This window comes from Halichoerus grypus, chromosome 2, assembly GCF_964656455.1.
Source record: "Halichoerus grypus chromosome 2, mHalGry1.hap1.1, whole genome shotgun sequence".
NCBI lineage: Eukaryota > Metazoa > Chordata > Mammalia > Carnivora > Phocidae > Halichoerus > Halichoerus grypus.
The window spans coordinates 73,371,674-73,390,102 of record NC_135713.1 but is presented as its reverse complement, the minus strand read 5'-3'; the positions used below and the strand labels follow the sequence as shown (position 1 = coordinate 73,390,102).

At 33.1% G+C, this 18,429-nt stretch overlaps 1 protein-coding gene across 27 annotated transcripts in view; it reads left to right on the top strand.

The window, feature by feature from the left end:
* PPIP5K2 (diphosphoinositol pentakisphosphate kinase 2) overlaps positions 1-18,429 on the top strand; it is a 70,886-nt gene that overhangs the window by 19,919 nt on the left and 32,538 nt on the right. For 22 of the 27 annotated variants that reach the window (XR_013445660.1, XM_078066975.1, XM_078066967.1 and 19 more), the window contains exons 10-19: positions 1,256-1,357; positions 2,479-2,565; positions 3,307-3,382; positions 3,464-3,573; positions 4,286-4,371; positions 6,982-7,107; positions 7,251-7,372; positions 7,631-7,813; positions 13,960-14,101; positions 14,868-15,091. Coding sequence is in view for 26 of the 27 variants with exons in the window: in XM_078066975.1 (XP_077923101.1) it covers positions 1,256-1,357; positions 2,479-2,565; positions 3,307-3,382; positions 3,464-3,573; positions 4,286-4,371; positions 6,982-7,107; positions 7,251-7,372; positions 7,631-7,813; positions 13,960-14,101; positions 14,868-15,091 (1,258 nt within the window). In the remaining variant the exon portion in view is untranslated. Of the gene's footprint in view, positions 1-1,255; positions 1,358-2,478; positions 2,566-3,306; positions 3,387-3,463; positions 3,574-4,285; positions 4,372-6,981; positions 7,108-7,250; positions 7,373-7,630; positions 7,814-13,959; positions 14,102-14,867; positions 15,092-18,429 lie in introns of all 27 variants that reach the window. The other 5 variants (XM_078066964.1, XM_078066987.1, XM_078066980.1 and 2 more) reach the window with 2 other exon arrangements.

Below are 18,429 nucleotides of genomic sequence, written 5' to 3'. Positions count from 1 at the left end.
GAGTAATCTATGGCCAGTATAGATGATGGCTTAAAGATATTTTAACTTAAAGATTTAGAAGTGCTATACAGTTATTATTCCAGCTAATTTATTAGATTACTTTGTTCTGCAAGTTTTTGATATATGATTACAGTTGAAAAAGTTTCATTCTCTTACTTTAGGATATAAAAATGAACACTGATGAAACAAATAACCAGAGTAGAATAGAAATATTTGGAATTCAGGGTTTTTTTGAATGATACTGCTTTCTATAATTATATGTCACTTAAAGATAATCTCATGAGATTATCAAGTGAACCCAAAAGAAATTACTGCATGTAGAAATGCCATTTTTATTTTCTTTGACCTATTTTCTTATACCTTGACTTAGAAGATTCACAAGACAAATAATTTTAAACCATTTCAAAATATATATGACAAAGCCATAAGAAACTTACACTTTAAAATGTCATCATTGGAGTCAGCTTTTATAGTATATTTTAAAGATTGGTAAACTTCACTTAAGGTGAAATTTGGCGGAGCTCACTAAATTTTAGCATGAATAAATGCTAAATTTAAACAAAACAAAAAATGTTTTATAATTACTTAACATGTTTCCATTGTTAACCCTATTAGTAAAATATAATGGAAATTTGTTTAAAAAGAGCCATGGTATTTAGAGTAACTTCAAAAGTGATCAACAAACAGGTAAGAAATGATCCCTGGGGCACCCGTGTGGCTCAGTCAGTTGAGCATCTGACTCTTGGTTTTGGCTCAGGTCACAGTCTCAGGGTCCTGGGATCGAGCTCCATGTAGGGCTCCATGCTCAGTGGGGAGTCTGTTGGAGATTCTGTCCTTCTCCCTCCGCCCCTCCCCCCTTCTTGCACACTCTCTCTCTAAATAAATAAATAAAATCTAAAAAAAAAAGAAATGACCTGTGGCCATAAAGAAGAAGCAATCTTGGTTTTCAGAATGTATCTGTGAGTAGATTTAATGCAATTATAGTGATTTATTTGCCTCCATTGTGATTTATACTTTAAAACTAAATAATAAATAATTCCAAATTTATGGCATCTCTTCAGTGTGTTCTGATGTACCAGTTTAGGACTGCTAATATAATTTTTTTAAATCAGGATTGATTCTTTGAGTTACTTTTTATGTGCTATAATCACAGAATCACTAGTTTGACCTTTTATGATTCTGTGTCGTTAGTCATTGAGTACTGAGTTTTGTCTTAAAATGAACTAATTTCTACTTTTTTCTTTTTGTATCAAAGCAATATTGTAATGCGAGAACTTGCTCCACAATTTCATATCCCCTGGTCAATACCCTTAGAAGCTGAAGATATCCCAATTGTACCAACTACATCTGGAACTATGTAAGTTTGAATATTTTCCTTTAGAAATTCCTTGGGTTTTGTACATCGGTCTCTGCTATTACAATAGAGATTAAATTTCTGAATGATTATTGGACACTTTACTGTGTATGTTTTCATATGATTCACTTGGCAGATGGAGAAATAGGGTATATGCTTTTGTGGGGTCCACCTAGACTAAAAATCTTTTATATTGTTAAAAAAAAAATTCTGGAAAAAACAGTCCTGGAAAATGCTTAGTTATAGAACTATTGAATTAAGTCATAAAAATAAAGGAGGTGCCAACAGGTATATCACTTAAAGGTTCATAATCAGTGGTCATACAACTTCTGTATTCTGAGTGTGTAAAGAAAAAATATACAGGTATGTCTTGAGGTAAATTAATTAGACCAATGTTGCCAAAGTGTCTAATAACATTCTACTAGTGAAAATTACTGCTTGAAACTCACCTGCTACTCAAGTGAGTTGACCAAATACTTCATATTTACAGCTTAGATGTTTACATTTAGCGTGTTAAAAATTCTGAGAAGTCCTGGTTGGGGTGGGAGGACAAAAGAAATTAATTATGTTTTTAAACCAGTATTCTAAACTATTTAATATAAAATTTTTTTAGGTAAATCCTGCAGGGTTGTATGCTGTGGCTTACAGTTTGGCATACACTAAAGTATACCCTAGCCTTCTTTCTAAGACATTATTATCTTCTCATAATTTGAGTTTGAAATACTTGTTCTGTTCTTACAAGGTCAAAATAAATACAGCAGCTGTAAAGTAAAGCTTTATTTTGCTTTGATTTAATGAAATCACAGTCTGTAATGATCTATGCTACAGGGCAAGTATTTAATGAAGTTCCAGGATTGCCATTTGTTTACTTTTATCCCAGTGTGAGCATAGCCATCTCTAGAGAGGAAGCTGATATATAGCTTAATATTACTTCCCCTCCAGCTTCTTAAAATCTTAAGATTGAATTTGATAAAATCAACTGGTTGTTACAAGTACTGTTCTTCATGGGAAAGATCTCGAAATGGTAAAAGATGGCTCTAAACAAATAATGAGATGTTGTATTAGTCTCAATTATATAACAGAAATCTTTGTTAGAAAATTGAGAACATTTTTTTTTATTTTAGGATGGAACTTAGATGTGTCATAGCTGTGATACGTCATGGGGATCGAACACCAAAACAAAAAATGAAAATGGAAGTGAGGCATCAAAAGTATGTTTTAGGGGGAATAATTTAACACTCAGGAGATAATTTAAGATTTATGATAGGTGATTACCTGATTTGATTAATACATCATATAGAAAAACTGTTTTCCCATTTCTTGGCCATTAATTTAAACCACTGGATGCAAACAAAATCCATGTAAAATAATTGTATGTATCAGCATTTGAAAATTATTGTGGTAATATCCATCAATTATCGTCCATCTGATCTGGCTTTCATTTACTGTTGTAAAGGCATAAACATCCTTAGATGTTGTGTTTAATCTTGGTTTGTTATTCTCTTCATTGCTTTCTATGAGTCTTTAACCTCTCAACCTTCTAGAAGAAATTAGTAGAATGGAAGTTTATCTTTTTTCTCTTCAGTATTTGATTTGGAAACAATAAAATTTAAAAACCTGAGCCAATCAATATGTGTTGAAACATTTTTTAATATGTATATGTATGCAGTGACTTCAGAGAATATGGTACTTAGTATTACAATCATATACTCAGTTTCCATCATGAGAAAAACTTTTAAAAATGATCTAATGATTGTTAGTTTGATGTGCTCAGGAGAATAGTAACTTTTATCACTCAATGGAGGAGCAACCTTCTATAGTGAAAGAGGACACACAGTATTTGAAATCCATAGATCTGAGTCCCATATCTTCATTTATAAGTGATTTGTGTAAGTGTATAGTGTTAATACTAATTATTGCAAAGGACTAACTGTGCTGTCTTTTTTTGTAAGATTTTTTGATCTTTTTGAAAAGTGTGATGGATACAAATCTGGGAAATTAAAACTCAAAAAGCCAAAACAGTTACAGGCAAGTGCATTTTATTTCTTGTTGGTTTTAAATTGCTAATGACAAAGTTACATAAAAATTCAGTTCTTTATTATTTTATAGGAAGTGCTGGACATTGCCCGACAACTTCTTATGGAGCTGGGGCAAAATAATGATTCTGAAATTGAAGAAAACAAGTCAAAACTTGAACAACTTAAGACTGTATTGGAAATGTGAGAATCTTTCTGAAACTCTTAACTTTGATTTTTGCAGTGTTCTTTTTTTAATGTATGAGTGTGTTAAATTTCCTTCACAGTTTGATCTTTTTGCACTTTATTGCTGAAGCTGAAGAGAAATTAGTGAAAGTCTAGTGAGATTTTTATTGGTACAGTGAGAAAACAGATGGTTGTTTTGAAGGTTATTGTTTTAGTTTTACTTTTCATTTTGGGATGAGAAGAATTTGGATATTTTATGAAATACTACTTAGGATGAAAGCCAAATTACTAACAGGACCACTGATTAAATGCTGTTTAATTAAAAAACAATTTTGAACTATGTTTTAATCAAGTGAAATTGATAACACCGGTATTCCAATTATAAGCTTTATATATTTAACCCCTTAGAATCTTATTTCCTTTAATTTTTTAGATACCCATACATTTATTTTTTTATATTTCTATACTTTGTCACCTCTTCAAAATTGTCTAAGTTTTGTAGAGAAATTTTTTGTATTTTCATTTTTGATGTGATTAGAATGAGTGAGTACCTATGGTACAGAGATTTTCTGCTAGGATATGTTAGAGAATTCATCAATTAATTAAAAATAGAAGGGCATATTAATATGTAGATTTAGGTTTTCTCTAGATGGATTTTAGTTTTTCTTTAGGAGGTTGCATTGAATACTTACTAAAAATTGTTTGTTCTGCTTGTCATTTTGTTTTTCAGGTATGGCCATTTTTCTGGAATAAATCGTAAAGTCCAATTAACTTACCTGCCTCATGGTTGTCCTAAAACATCTAGTGAAGAAGAAGGTATATCACTATTAATGCCTCTTGTGTTTTAATTATGTGTAGGGACTTAACTACTGATTTTACTACCTTTGAACCCTCTTCTGTGTAATAATTTAGGGACTGACATGCTGAATAAAGGAAAAATAAAGTAGAGTTTTGTTAACTTTCTCTTCAATCCTTTAAATAAAGGATAGATTTTATTCTTGATCCTTTGAGTAAAGGATAGATTTTATTGTTTTAGAAACTGCTTAGGACTTCCCTTTTACTCTGGGATTGTTTCAGAAAGTTTATTTATAACTACATGTTACTTAATGGACCCCTTTCTTCCTCTTTTGGTAAAAGAGGGCAGAGTATACAGGAAGAAAACTGAAAAAGTACAAAAAGACTGGAAAAATACATAATAAACATGTTTCTAATATAGCTATTTTCCTCCACTGAAAAAGTCAGAATAGGCATTTAAGGAAGGTCAGGTCCATCTCCTAAAAGTAGTCAGCATAAAACTCCATAAATTCATTTACCTTTTAAAAGAAAAATGGGCAGGGGCTGGAGAAGCCATTTCATAGAGAAATGTAAATGCCCAATAAAATAATGGTAATAATAGTAGTAACTACTTTGCCTATCACACTAGCAAAGTATTTTCTTGTTTTATTCTTTTGTCAGATTGATGGTAAGGAATGTTGATGAGAATGCAGTGTGAGCAGATTTCAGTCTATTGGGAGGAGTATAAATTGACATAACTCTTTGTAAAGTCATTTGGCAATATATATTAGAAACTTCAGAAAATGTTCATATGCTTCTATCTTAATTCTACTTAGAAGAATCTATCCCAAGGAAGTGGTCATATATTCAGGGAAAGATTGATCTTTGGGGATATTCACAATGTCATTATTTATAGTGGCATAAATTGAAGTAATGATTATCTTAAATGCAAGCACAAGTTTGATTATGTTGATCTTTATAAATGTATTTTAAAATTTGACATGTTGCTGTTTTGTCACACTTGTGATTAATAGCAATACAGATTAATTTCTTATATTTTAATGTTCGTGATAAAAAACATTCAATAAATAATTGAATTGATTGAAAAAGCCTGTTAATTAATTGTCCTTCCATAAATTAATATTGGCCTGCATAATAAAGCACATACAACTACTGTCTAGTCCCAGGAAAAAGGTTGATTTCTATCACTTTTAATGAATCATCATTAAGTTTTTTAGCACTTCTATTGCTTATTTTTATTTTTTTTAATTTATTTATTTTAATTTTATTTTTTTAAAGATTTTATTCATTTATTTGAGAGAGAGGGGAGACATAGCCAGATCCCAGGGGGCTAGAGGGGGCTAGATCCCAGGACCCTGGGATCATGACCTGAGCTGAAGGCAGACACCAAACTGATTGAGCCACCCAGGCACCCCTTATTGCTTATTTTTAAATTACCTTTGTTTCTGTAGCCCAGTACAGATCTTAGGACATGATAAAGGGCAGATAAATTAAGTATAGAAACTCATTTGCTTGTGGAACTTCCCCTAATATCTGAGAAAATCTTTGGTCGGGAACATAAAGAGGTTGCACAATTCCAAATTTAAAAAGCTGCTCTTGGCTACATTTTATTATATATATAATTCATAAATTTAAATTATAATAAATTTCAGGCTTTCTCATCTCACGCCTTCCTAAAAATTATGCAAATCATTGATTCCTCATCATAAAAATGTATACACCTTCACTTCAGCTAACATTACCTTTTATGTGAGACTTTTGATACAAAGACAAGATCTTGATCCTTTGGTCAAGGAGCTCTTAATCTAACATCGCTAGCACAACTAAATTAAATATATTGGGCAAATACTATTGGTGTCATGTCACTATGAGAGCAGGGAAGGTAGAAACAATACTTCTTTCAGAAAACTGAGAAAGAGCCTTCTTCGTAACGTATGGAAGAGATTTTGAAATTTTAGTAAGATTTTAACAGAAGGAGCAAAGGGTGTTCCTGACAGAAGCAAAAGCCTACAAAGATAGGTATGTTCAAAGGAACAAAATAATTTACATAAAAGCTATATTCCACTGCAGAAGATAGAACAAAGAAAAAATTAATCTTGAAATACGTCTCTTTAAAAGAAACAAACGTGGGGGGTGCCTGGGTTGCTCAGTTGGTTAAACGACTGCCTTCGGCTCAGGTCATGATCCTGGAGTCCCGGGATCGAGTCCCGCATCGGGCTCCCTGCTCGGCAGGGAGTCTGCTTCTCCCTCTGACCCTCCTCCCTCTCATGCTCTCTGTCTCTCATTCTCTCTCTCTCAAATAAATAAATAAAATCTTTAAAAAAAAAAATAAAATAAAATAAAAGAGAAAAAAAAAAATAAAAGAAACAAACGTGGGGCGCCTGGGTGGCTCAGTCGTTGAGTGTCTGCCTTCGGCTCAGGTCATGATCCCAGGGTCCTGGGATCAAGCCCTGCATCGGGCTCCCCGCTCAGCGGGGAGTCTGCTTCTCCCTCTCCCACTCCCCCTGCTTGTGTTCCCTCTCTTGCTGTGTCCCTCTCTCTCTGTCAAATAAATAAATAAAATCTTTAAAAAAAAATGAGAAAAAATAAACAAACTTGACATTTGCCTCTCTCCATTCACATGTGTCTTAGACAGCCGAAGAGAAGAACCATCCTTACTTTTGGTTCTAAAATGGGGAGGAGAACTAACTCCTGCAGGCAGGGTCCAGGCTGAAGAACTTGGAAGAGCTTTCAGGTGTATGTATCCTGGAGGTCAAGGTAAATCTTGGCGCTTCTTTAATTTGGTTAAATCTGTGCATTATGTTTTCAAATCTTCATTTATTTTGCAATGTTACTAAATAGTTTATAGAAATATAGTGAGACAAAAATATAGCTTAAGTGATTTGAGTATTTATTTTCAGGAGATTATGCAGGATTTCCTGGCTGTGGTTTACTGAGATTACATAGTACCTACCGACATGACCTCAAAATATATGCCTCTGATGAGGGACGAGTCCAGATGACTGCAGCTGCTTTTGCAAAGGTATAAGTAAACGTTTCTTAGAATTGCTAGGAATGTCATTGAAGACTTTTTGCTAAGGCGATGTTTAAAAATCCCAAATTTGAAATTTCAAACTCGAGCCCTGAAATGGTGATGGGCTGTATTATTAACCAAGTTTATTGCAAATAGTTAGCTTATACCTTGCGATATTTGGCATGTAACAAAGTAAATATTAAAATGCTTTCTATTAATTTGCATACTAATTTTAAAATCTGTATTGGCTTTATCCAATATGTTTAGGGGCTCTTAGCTCTAGAAGGAGAGCTTACACCCATTCTTGTTCAGATGGTAAAAAGTGCAAATATGAATGGCCTTTTGGATAGTGACAGTGACTCCTTGAGCAGTTGTCAGCAACGTGTGAAAGCAAGACTTCATGAAATACTTCAGAAAGATAGAGATTTTACTGCTGAAGACTATGAAAAGGTGGGTCTTAGCAAACTCTTTTACCTTGTGAACTATCATGCACATACAGAAATGTATGTAAAACAAACTTAGAGCCTATTGTATTATAAAGCAAATACTCCTATAGCCACCATCAAGATACAGAAATAGACCATTGGGACATCTCTGACCCCTGTGTGCCCCTTCTCAATGGCAACTCCTTCCCAATCTCCTAGAATTAATTACTATCCTGACTTATTAGTGCTCTTTTTTATAGTCTTCTCATATCAAGAAACTTATTTGGCTAAGTATGCATCCCTAACTGCTGCAGTCTCCGTTTTGGCTGTTTTCTAAACTTTCATACAATAGAGTAGGTTTTCTTTTATGTTTGGCTTCTTTTGCTCAATATCATGTTTGTGACGTTCATCCATATTTTTGAGAATTTCCGTAGTTAATCAGTAATCACGTCTATGTAGTATTTTATTTTAGGGATTGGCAAACTTTTTTCTGTAAAAGACCAGATAGTAAATTTTAGGCTTTGTGGGTCACATTTGGTCTCTTGTTGCACATTCTTTTTGTTTTTTAACCCACCTTTTAAAAAAGTAAAAACCATTCTTTGCTCATGGGCTATGCCACAGGCCACATTTGGCCTGCAGGCCATAGTTTGATGACCCACGTTGTATTTTATGAATATGCTATAATTTATATAGATACTTGTATCATTGTTACGGTTTTGTGCTCTTACGATTAGTACTGCTATGACTGTCATTGTGTATCTACTAGTGCATATGAGCATACATTCTCTTGGATATTCTACGATTGGAATTGTTGTGACCCACAGTATGCTTAGGTTTCAGTATGAGTAGGTAATGTCAAACTGTTTTCCAAATTCATTGAACCAACCTACACTTCTACCAGAAATCCAGCAGAATAATAATTATTCTACGTAGTCTCTATTCTTGGTATTCTTGGTATTCTCAGACTATTCGGTTTTGGCCATTCTGAAGGTGGATGTGTAATAGTAGCTCAGTGTGGTTTTAATATTTTTTGACCATTTAGATATCCTTTCATGAGGCCTTCTCTTCAAGTCTCTTGTCCTTTTTTTCTACTGCTTGTCTGTATTTTTCTTAGTGAGTGGTAGAAGTTCTTAAATTATTTTGGATATGAGCCCTTTTTTATATGTATTCTAAATCCTGCCACCTACTCTGAGCCTTCATGATGTCTTTCAATAAGCAGAGGTTCTTATTTTTCATGAATTCCAAGTTTAATTTTTTCCTTTATGGTCAGTCCATTTTTTTTATGTAGTCTAATATCTTTTTTTTTAATTATTGAAACATAATTGACACACGTTGTTTTATTAGTATCAAGTATACAACACAGTGATTAGACAGACAAGACTATATGTTGTGCCATGCTCAGCACAAGGGTAGCCACCATCTGTCACCACACAACGCTATTAAAATACCATGGACCATATTCCCTGTGCTGTACCGTTTATCCCCATGACTTGCTCATTCAATAACTGGATGCCTGTATCTACCATTCCCCTCTAATTAGAGGTCATAAAATATTCTTATGTATGATCTTCAGCACCATATACTGAAAGACTGTCCTTTTCCCTCTACTTTGTGGTACGATCTTTATAATATATATATATGTGTGGTCTATTTCTATACTATATTCTTTTCTTGATCCTGTGCCACTGAATGCAAGATCACCCAAGTCCTACATGGTTCCTTCTTCAAGTTTTTCTTGGCTTTTCTTGCATTTCCATATAAATTTTAAAATAAGCTGTCAAAAATCCTGTTGCAGTATTGATTTACATGGATTGAATCTGTAGTTTCTGAAAATGTATATCTTTTAATATATTTTTAATGCTGTTGTAAATAGTACCTCTAAAAATTTTCTTCTCTGATTGTTGCTATGTAGAAATAGCTTTTTAATATTGACTTTATAGAGCGCCTGGGTGGCTCAGTTGGTTAAGCGACTGCCTTCAGCTCAGGTCATGATCCTGGAGTCCCGGGATCGAGTCCCGCATCAGGCTCCCTGCTCAGCGGGGGGTCTGCTTCTCCCTCTGACCCTCTTCCCGCTCGGGCTCTCTGTCTCTCATTCTCTCTCTCTCAAATAAATAAATAAAATCTTTAAAAAAAAAAAATATTGACTTTATATGCATCAACCTTATTGAGCTCATTTATTAGTTTAATAATTTATCTGTAGATTTTTCTTTATCCTTTAAATGCATCCAGGTTTTTTTCCTTCCTTTTGGATCTTGTTTATTTTATTATTTTTTTTCTTGTCTTCAGTAACTAGCAGCTTGAAAACAGTGTTAAATAGAAGTGGCATCTTTTCTTGTCCACGTTCTCAAAGAAAGCTTTTAACATTTACCCACTAAATGTTTTCTGTAGTTTTTTTTAATAGCTATTCTTTTCAAAATAAGGAAATTCCATTTTGTTCCTGTTTTGCTAAATGAAAAGTTAGTGAATTTTATCATTATTTCCTTTTTATCTCTTGTATCATATGATTTTTTGGGAGATGTAAAGCTATCTTGGTTCCTAGAATAAACTCAACTTTTATATGTATATGTATATATTTTGTTATTGTTGTTGTTAATATATCTCACTGGTTTGGGTTTACTATTTTTTGGTTAGGAGTTTTACATCTGTGTTCATGAGTCAGGTTGACCTTCACATTTTTATTCTTATGTCTTGCTCTGCTTTCAACATCAGAATTATGCTAGTCTCATAAAATTAGGGAGTCCTATTTTGGGGAAGGAGTTTGTGTACATATCTTTAATTAAATGTTTTATAAAATTTACTAGTAAATCCTATGGGGATTTTCTTTGTGGGAAATCCTGTAATCATTGTAATCATGGATTCCAGAGTAATTAGTAATTTTCAGTTACTACGTTTTGTGTCAGTATTAAATTACATTCTTGTAGAAGTTTATCATAGCCTCTTTAAATTCTTTGTAATGTCTGCGGGATCTGTAGAGATGTCGCTTTTTGTTTCATAACATTGTACTGTCTTTTTTTCTCTTGATCATTTTAACTATGGTTGATGCATTTTATTAGTCCTTTCAAAGAAATATCTTTAATTTGTTGGTCCTCTTTATCATGCACTTGTTTTCCATTTGATTAATATTTGTTTAATATTGTATTTCTTCTACTTCTGTAAACTCGTGTCACTAGCTGTGTGCTTATTAACTCATGAATATTCAGTCTTTTCTAAAATACAGACTTTAGGCTATAAATTTCCCTTATGACTGCATGCATAAATTTTGAGGTTTGTGCAGTTTGGGATATTTTCTGATTTCCTTTGTGATTTCTTCTTTGATCATAGATTAGTCAGAGGGTTTTTTTTAGAATTTCAAAACCTATGGCATTTTGAGTTAAACTTTATTTCTAACTTTATACCATCTTAGTAAAAAAAAAAAAATTCTTCCTGAATTTTTTTGTTTGTTTTTTCTTTCTTCACTGTTGTGTGTGAAAATTTTCCACTCTAATTGTGGATTTTCCTTGTCTTTGTAGTTCTCTTAATCTTTGCTTTACATATTTGATGCCGTGTTATTAGATAGATACAAATTTAGAAACGATATATTTCCATCAGTACTTCTTGCTTGAAAGTTTGAGGTTAATATAGCAACAACAGTTTTTCCCCCTCTTACTTGGTTTTGCATTATACATCTTTTTTACCTTTTTACTTTCAGACTTTTTGAAATTACATTTTTAGGTGTATCTATTACAATCCGCATATAACTGGGCTTTTTTAAATGTATTATGAAAATCTTTAGGGCAGTTTTATTTACAATATAAATTATTGACAAATTTATATATGAATCTACTATATTTTGAAGGGCTTTATATTTATACTGCCTTTATAATTTTTCTCTCTTCTGTTGTTGAAATTGGTACTTTTTACTTACTTATTTCTCTGTTAGCTTAAAAATTATATTTGATTTTATTTTTTGTTTTGTCATTACCCCAGAGATAATAGTAGGCTTCTATAACTTCTTAAAGTCAAATGTTTATATACATAGTGCTCTTACTCTTCCTGGACAATGCAAGGAATCTAGAAAAATACTATTCAAATGTTAACTTGCATAAGAATCATTGGAAGTCTTGTTAAGAATGCAGATTCTGATTTCTCATATCTGGGATGGAGACTAGGATTCTGCTTTCAATAAGCTTCCAGTTCATGTCAATGCCTGCTAGTCCTAAAACCATACCTTTAGCAGCAAGCCTTAAAATCCTTGTAACATTTGCATAGCCTGCAACTTTTATGCTCTCAATATTGTTTATTTTAATTTTGTATCTTTTAAACTGTACAATGTCATTTTTATTATTCTTTTATGCAGGGAGTTTTTATTTAGATTTATCCATTAATTTGCCCTTTTTTGTTTTTTGTTTTGTTACATTTTGTTTTAGTAAGCTCCATGCCCAGCGTGGAGCCCAATGAGGGGCTTAAACTCAAGACCCTGAGATCAAGAACGGAGCTGAAATCAAGTCGGGTGCTTAACTGAGCCACCCACGTGCCCCTCATTTGCCCTTTAAATTACTTTTTATTCTTTCTGAAGTCCATAGTTTCCATTTAAGAGCATTTACCTTCTGTCTGAACAACTATATTAATTCTATTGGTCTACTGATGGTGAATGCTTTTCTGTCTGAAGATGTTTTTATTTCAACTTTACTTTTTTTTTTTTTTTTTTTTTTTAAGGAAGGGAGGGTGAGGGGAGGGGCAGAAGAAGAGGGAGAATCTTAAGCAGGCTCCACACCCAGCATTAGAGCCTGACGTGGGGCTTAATCTCGCAACCCTGAGATCATGAACTGAGCTGAAATCAAGAGTTGGACGTTTAACCAACTGAGCCACCCAGGTGCCCCTCAACTTGACTCTATAGGATATTTTCACTGGGTATAGAGTTCTAGGATAGAATTTATTTTCTTTCATTGCATTGAAGATATTGTTACACTCTCTTCTAGCTTCCATTGTTTCCCTTGAGAAGTCAGTTGTTGATCTTATTGTTATACCTTTGAAGATAGTCTTATTTATTTATTTATTTATGTATTTATGTATTTATTTATGTATAACTCCTTCTGGCCACTTTTAACATTTTTACTTTTGATTTTCAGCAGTTTTTCTGTTGTATGTTTAGATGTAGATTGCTTTTTTAAACTGATCCTGCTAGTAGATTAGGATTCTTGGATCTGTGGTTTCAGTTTTGGGAAGTTGTTTTTATGGTTTTGATTTTTGTCTTTAATGTAGCATTTGTTACCTTCTTCTGGGTCTCTAAATACATGTTTGTTAAAAATTACTCTTCTCGGGACGCCTGGGTGCCTCAGTCGTTGGGCGTCTGCCTTCGGCTCAGGTCGTGATCCCAGAGTCCTGGGATCGAGCCCCGCATCAGGCTCCCTGCTCATCGGGAAGCCTGCTTCTCTCTCTCCCACTCGCCCTGCTTGTGTTCCCTCTCTCGCTGTGTCTCTCTCTGTCAAATAAATAAATAAAATCTTTAAAAAAAAAAAAAAATTTCTCTTCTCTTATCCTTTTTAAAAATTTTTTTCATCCTTTGGTCTCTATGCTTTATTATGGATAAAATTTTCTCACCAGTCTTCCAATTTACTAAATTTATCTTTGGCTGTATTTAATGTGCTTTTAATTCAGCCAGTGTATTTTTCAATTCTAAAATTTCTTTTTGCTATTTTAATATTTAATTTGCTATTTTTCAGTCATTTGCATTTTTTTATTTTTAGTGTTTTATCCTTTTGAACACAGGAAGTTTCCTCATTTTTCAGGTGTTTTATTTTTATGTTCTTTCTTTTCTTTTTTAATTCAAATATAGTTAATAGTGTTTTATTAGTTTCAGGTATACAATATAGAAATTCAGCAATTAGGGTTATTGCATGTAAATATATGTTGAATGGTTAGAACCATACTGAGTCAGCAGTTTGTCACTATAAGTTAGAGTACTTCTGCTAAATTTTCTCTGTGAGTAATCTAACGATAACTAATCTTTACTATTTTTTAAACATGAAATTCTGAGATTTTTACTTCCTTCTTGATCTTATTACTATATTTTGGGCATCATCTTAATTTATGATATGGAATTGTTCTCCAGCTATTGGAAAACTTTTTATATTGTTCTCTTGGACAATTAGGCATAACTAGATGTAATATTTACACTTTCCTCATTTGTAGCTTACTCCATCTGGAAGCATTTCTCTTATCAAATCAATGCATTTAATTAAAAATCCTGTGAAGACCTGTGACAAAGTTTATTCCTTGATACAGAGTTTGACTTCTCAAATCAGACATCGAATGGAAGATCCCAAATCATCAGGTAAATATTATGTGTTCCTTGGAACGTGAAACAAATGAAAATTATTATCCAAAGACTATAAACATTTTAAAATAAGATGTATCAATCTTAAGAAACTAAGCCTCTTACTATTCTAGTTATGAGTTAACATACATCCAGGAGAAGAATAATAGCTAGGTTATGGTTTCTTTTCTCTATGATAGCATGAAAAAGATAATAAAATATTATTATTTGAATAGTTCTGTAGCATTGCCATATAGTTAAGCAGCAAATAGGCAGCATAATAAGAAACAAGCAATAAGAAGATGATCTGGGCTCTAACTCTGAGATTAGCCTTATTGTAACTTGGGCAACTTTGAAATCTAGGATTCTTACTGGTAAAAATAAATCCCTTAAAATGTTTAATTTCTAAGGTTCCTTTCTGCTAAAGACTGTCCATTCTGTTAGTTCTGTGAATCTAGTAAGAAAAGACTAATACTTAAAATTCAGAACTGAAAATAGCCTAAAAGAGTTTTGTTATAATTGTTGTTCTTTTTCTTTTGATTATTGAAGTGTGTAACATACGGGAAGGTCTTTTATAAACCCAAGTCCTAAACCAAATATTTATATCTTTTATTTAGGTCTACAGAATATATGGTTGCTAATGGTATATGACTATGATAACATTCCCTACCTTCTTAACAGTTTTACCTCTGACATTTAAAAAAAGTTTCTAATTATCAACTTTTTGTATATACCCTTAATCTGATTCTAAGTTTAATATGCTAAATATGTTATGTTGTTTTAGATATTCAGCTTTACCATAGTGAAACATTAGAGCTTATGCTACGTAGATGGTCCAAGTTGGAAAAAGACTTTAAAACAAAGAATGGAAGATATGACATTAGTAAAATCCCTGACATATATGACTGTATAAAATATGATGTCCAGCATAATGGTTCCTTGAAATTAGAAAATACAATGGAATTATATAGGCTTTCGAAGGCATTAGCAGATATTGTTATCCCTCAGGTAAGTAAATCTAGGAATCAGTTTTCTTATAGTGTTTTGTAGATTCTTTTAAAATGTCTATCACTGGATAAAAGACAGTTGATTTTCATCTCCCTATAAAATCCATAAATTTTAAAAGGAAAGTAATTATGAATTTATATTTTAAGCTTTTTATTATATTAAATCATTACTTGATTTTCTAATAGTTTGATTATAGTGACTTTAAAATTTAAGGATTGATACTCCTAAAGAACAATAATATACTAACAAGACAACTGAAAACAGAACAGAATAAATCACTGAAATATTTATTGGCTACTTATTATTTACCTACCAATTCTGTGCTATGGAAGTATGTGACGAGTGGGAGAAAAAGGTAGCTGTGGCCCAATGTAAAGTTTGCAAGTATTTTGAAAAAAAAATTTTTTTCTGAGAGAGAGCAGGGAGGGAGGGGCAGAGGGAGAGAGAGAGAATCTTAAGCAGGCTTCACGCCCAGTGCAGAACTTGACGTGGGGCTTGATCTCACAACCCTGAGATCATGACCTGAGCCAAAATCAAGAGTTGGGCACTTAATTGTTACCCAGGCACCCCTTAAAAAATTATTTAGAGGTTGAAGTGTAAGTTGTTATTGGAAGGGTGCAAGTCATGGGTCTTTTCATTTATAGGAGAATAAAAATAAAGGTGTAACCAGAATTCAAATAATTGAAATTAATTAGGCAGAGAATCAGATTGATAATAAAGAGACAAATGACAAGACAAGTGAGATATGTTAGCAGAAAATGGTTCCAGATTCCCTGAGCTGAAATCCAGAGTTGGACACTTACCTGACTGAGCCACCCAGGTGTCCCTCAATTTCTCCAAAATTTGGGATCTGTTTTCAACTCAGTGACTAAAGATTATTTGGATATTATAAAGAGGAGATTGGAGTAGATCAGACATTCCACCTATGAACCAAAGTTAAATAGCAGGGAAAAAATGGAATACATGAAAAATATGAAGATGCTGAACAAAAAGAGCCTTACTTAAGAATACATATAAAAATGGTTTAAATAGTATCAGTGTCCCTTAATTTTCACGCAAAGTTCAGGAAAAACTACAAACTTTGAAAAACTGGGAATTCAGACAGTACACAACTTACCTATAATTATTTGTGTACATGTTAAAGATTAGCTTATTCTTTCAGCCTGAGAGAACACTGCTTACTTGTTTGGTCAGATGTATAATATAGACAATCTTAGGTATATTGTATGATTCAGTGATTTGCAAAATGAATTCTTAAAAAAGAAGATAAAAATATCTCACATATCAAGAATATATCTTTGGGCCTCTTAGGAAACACTGACTTAGCAAACAAGGAATTATTATCTGACTTCTTTTTACTAAATGGAAGAGAGCTTTTTATTCTGCAAAAGAGAAATTTAGGGGCACCTAGGTAGCTCAATCGGTTTTGCATCTGACTCTGGATTTCAGCTCAGGTTATGATCTCAAGGTCCTGGGATCAAGTTCTGCGTTGGACTCATTGATCAGTCAGTGGGGAGTCTACTTGTCTCCCTCTCCCTTTGCCCCTCCCCACAGGCAAATGTGCACACACTCTCTCTCTCTGAAATAAATAAAAAAAAAACTTTAAAAAAAAAAGAGGTACAACAAATAATACATTATATGTAAAAAAAAAAAAAAAAAGATAGCGGGAAGGGAAAAATGAAGGGGGGGAAGTCGGCGGCGGGGGAGACAAACCATGAGAGGCTATGGACTCTGAGAAACAAACTGAGGGTTCTAGAGGGGAGGGGGGTGGGGGGATGCATTAGCCTGGTGATGGGTATTAAAGAGGGCACGTACTGAATGGAGCACTGGGTGTTATACACAAACAATGAATCATGGAACACTACATCAAAAACTAGTGATGTAATGTATGGTGATTAACAGAACATAATAAAAATAAAAATAAAGAAATTTAATTTTACAGAATAAAAAGTTTTATAACAGGTAAGATAGTTTAAGATTATCATCAGAGTGAACACACTAAATTCTGCATAACTCAGTTTTAGCAGCAATGTATAGACAGTCATTGAGCTAACGCTGGTTTGATTATAACTGAAGTTACTGAGTTAGACTCATCTTTGTTATGAAATTCAGGAAAGAAAGTTTATTCAAATTTTTCTTATTAACTATTCCAAGAAGAATGATTGCTGGTTTGTTTGTTTTTAAGATTTTATTTATTCATTTGAGAGAGAGAGAGCACGTGAGCGAGGGGGGAGAACAGAGAGAGAGGGACAAACATACTCCCCACTGAGCAGGGAGCCCAACGTGGGGCTTGATCCCAGGACCCTGAGATCATGACCTGAGCCGAAGGCAGGTGCTTAACTGAATGAGCCACCCAGGCGCCCTGGAATGGTTGCTGTTAATTCTGCTAACCATATAATTAGTTTACATTGGAAGTATAAGATCCACTTTTTTTTTTTTTTTCATTGTTTTGGATTGCTTTGACATTAGTCCAGGCTCAGTGCATATTAGTTATACTCTTTCTTTCAATGATTATTTAAAAGTATGCTTTTTAACAGGTAAACTTAATATAAGACAGTCTTAAATATTTAGGGTGGCTATATGCATTCTTCAGAGTAGGCTTTCAGTATATCTAAACTTAGCACCTCAGTGGCTAAGTACACAAATGATTTGTTAGCATAATCACGTCTATTTTGTTACATGGCTTATTTAATCTCATGTCTCTTCTTTCTCAGTACTGTGTACTAAAAGTTCTAGAATTGGGAATGAAAGGTTGATTTCTAAGAGTTTGGCTTAAGATACTCAAATTTTAATAGGGTTTTAGATGTTAATTTCTCCTATGTATCATGTATGTATTTCAGGTATATTGCTTAAATCACTGAAGAAACTTCTTACCGTCTCCTTGTAACTTAAATATTTATAATGGATTTTCAAAGCTGTAATTAGAAGAATCAGTAAAAATGAGAATGGGCTGGAAAGATTTGAAACATCATTTATATCTTTTAAAGTAATTTGTCATGCTCAACTGTTCTCAGTCTTTATTACAATAATTGTCTTTGGATGCAGTTAGGTTAGATCTCAGCAGTCTGAGAATTTACTTGAAGACATCTCTAAAATTTCTTTCTTGGATAAATTATTTATCTTTGAAATCTTTGGACTCTTCAGACAACATTTTGCCCAAGCTTACAAGAATCAGTCTTATTTTTGATAAATTTATAGTTACATTTTGGAAAGTTATAACTTTAAAAGCAGAGGTTTTTTTATATGCCTTCCTGCAGTTCGGAGATTATAACTTGAGAGGACAGCTTTGGGTTTACCTCCCTAACTTTTTGGTTTGATATTCCTTATTGTAGCAGAAA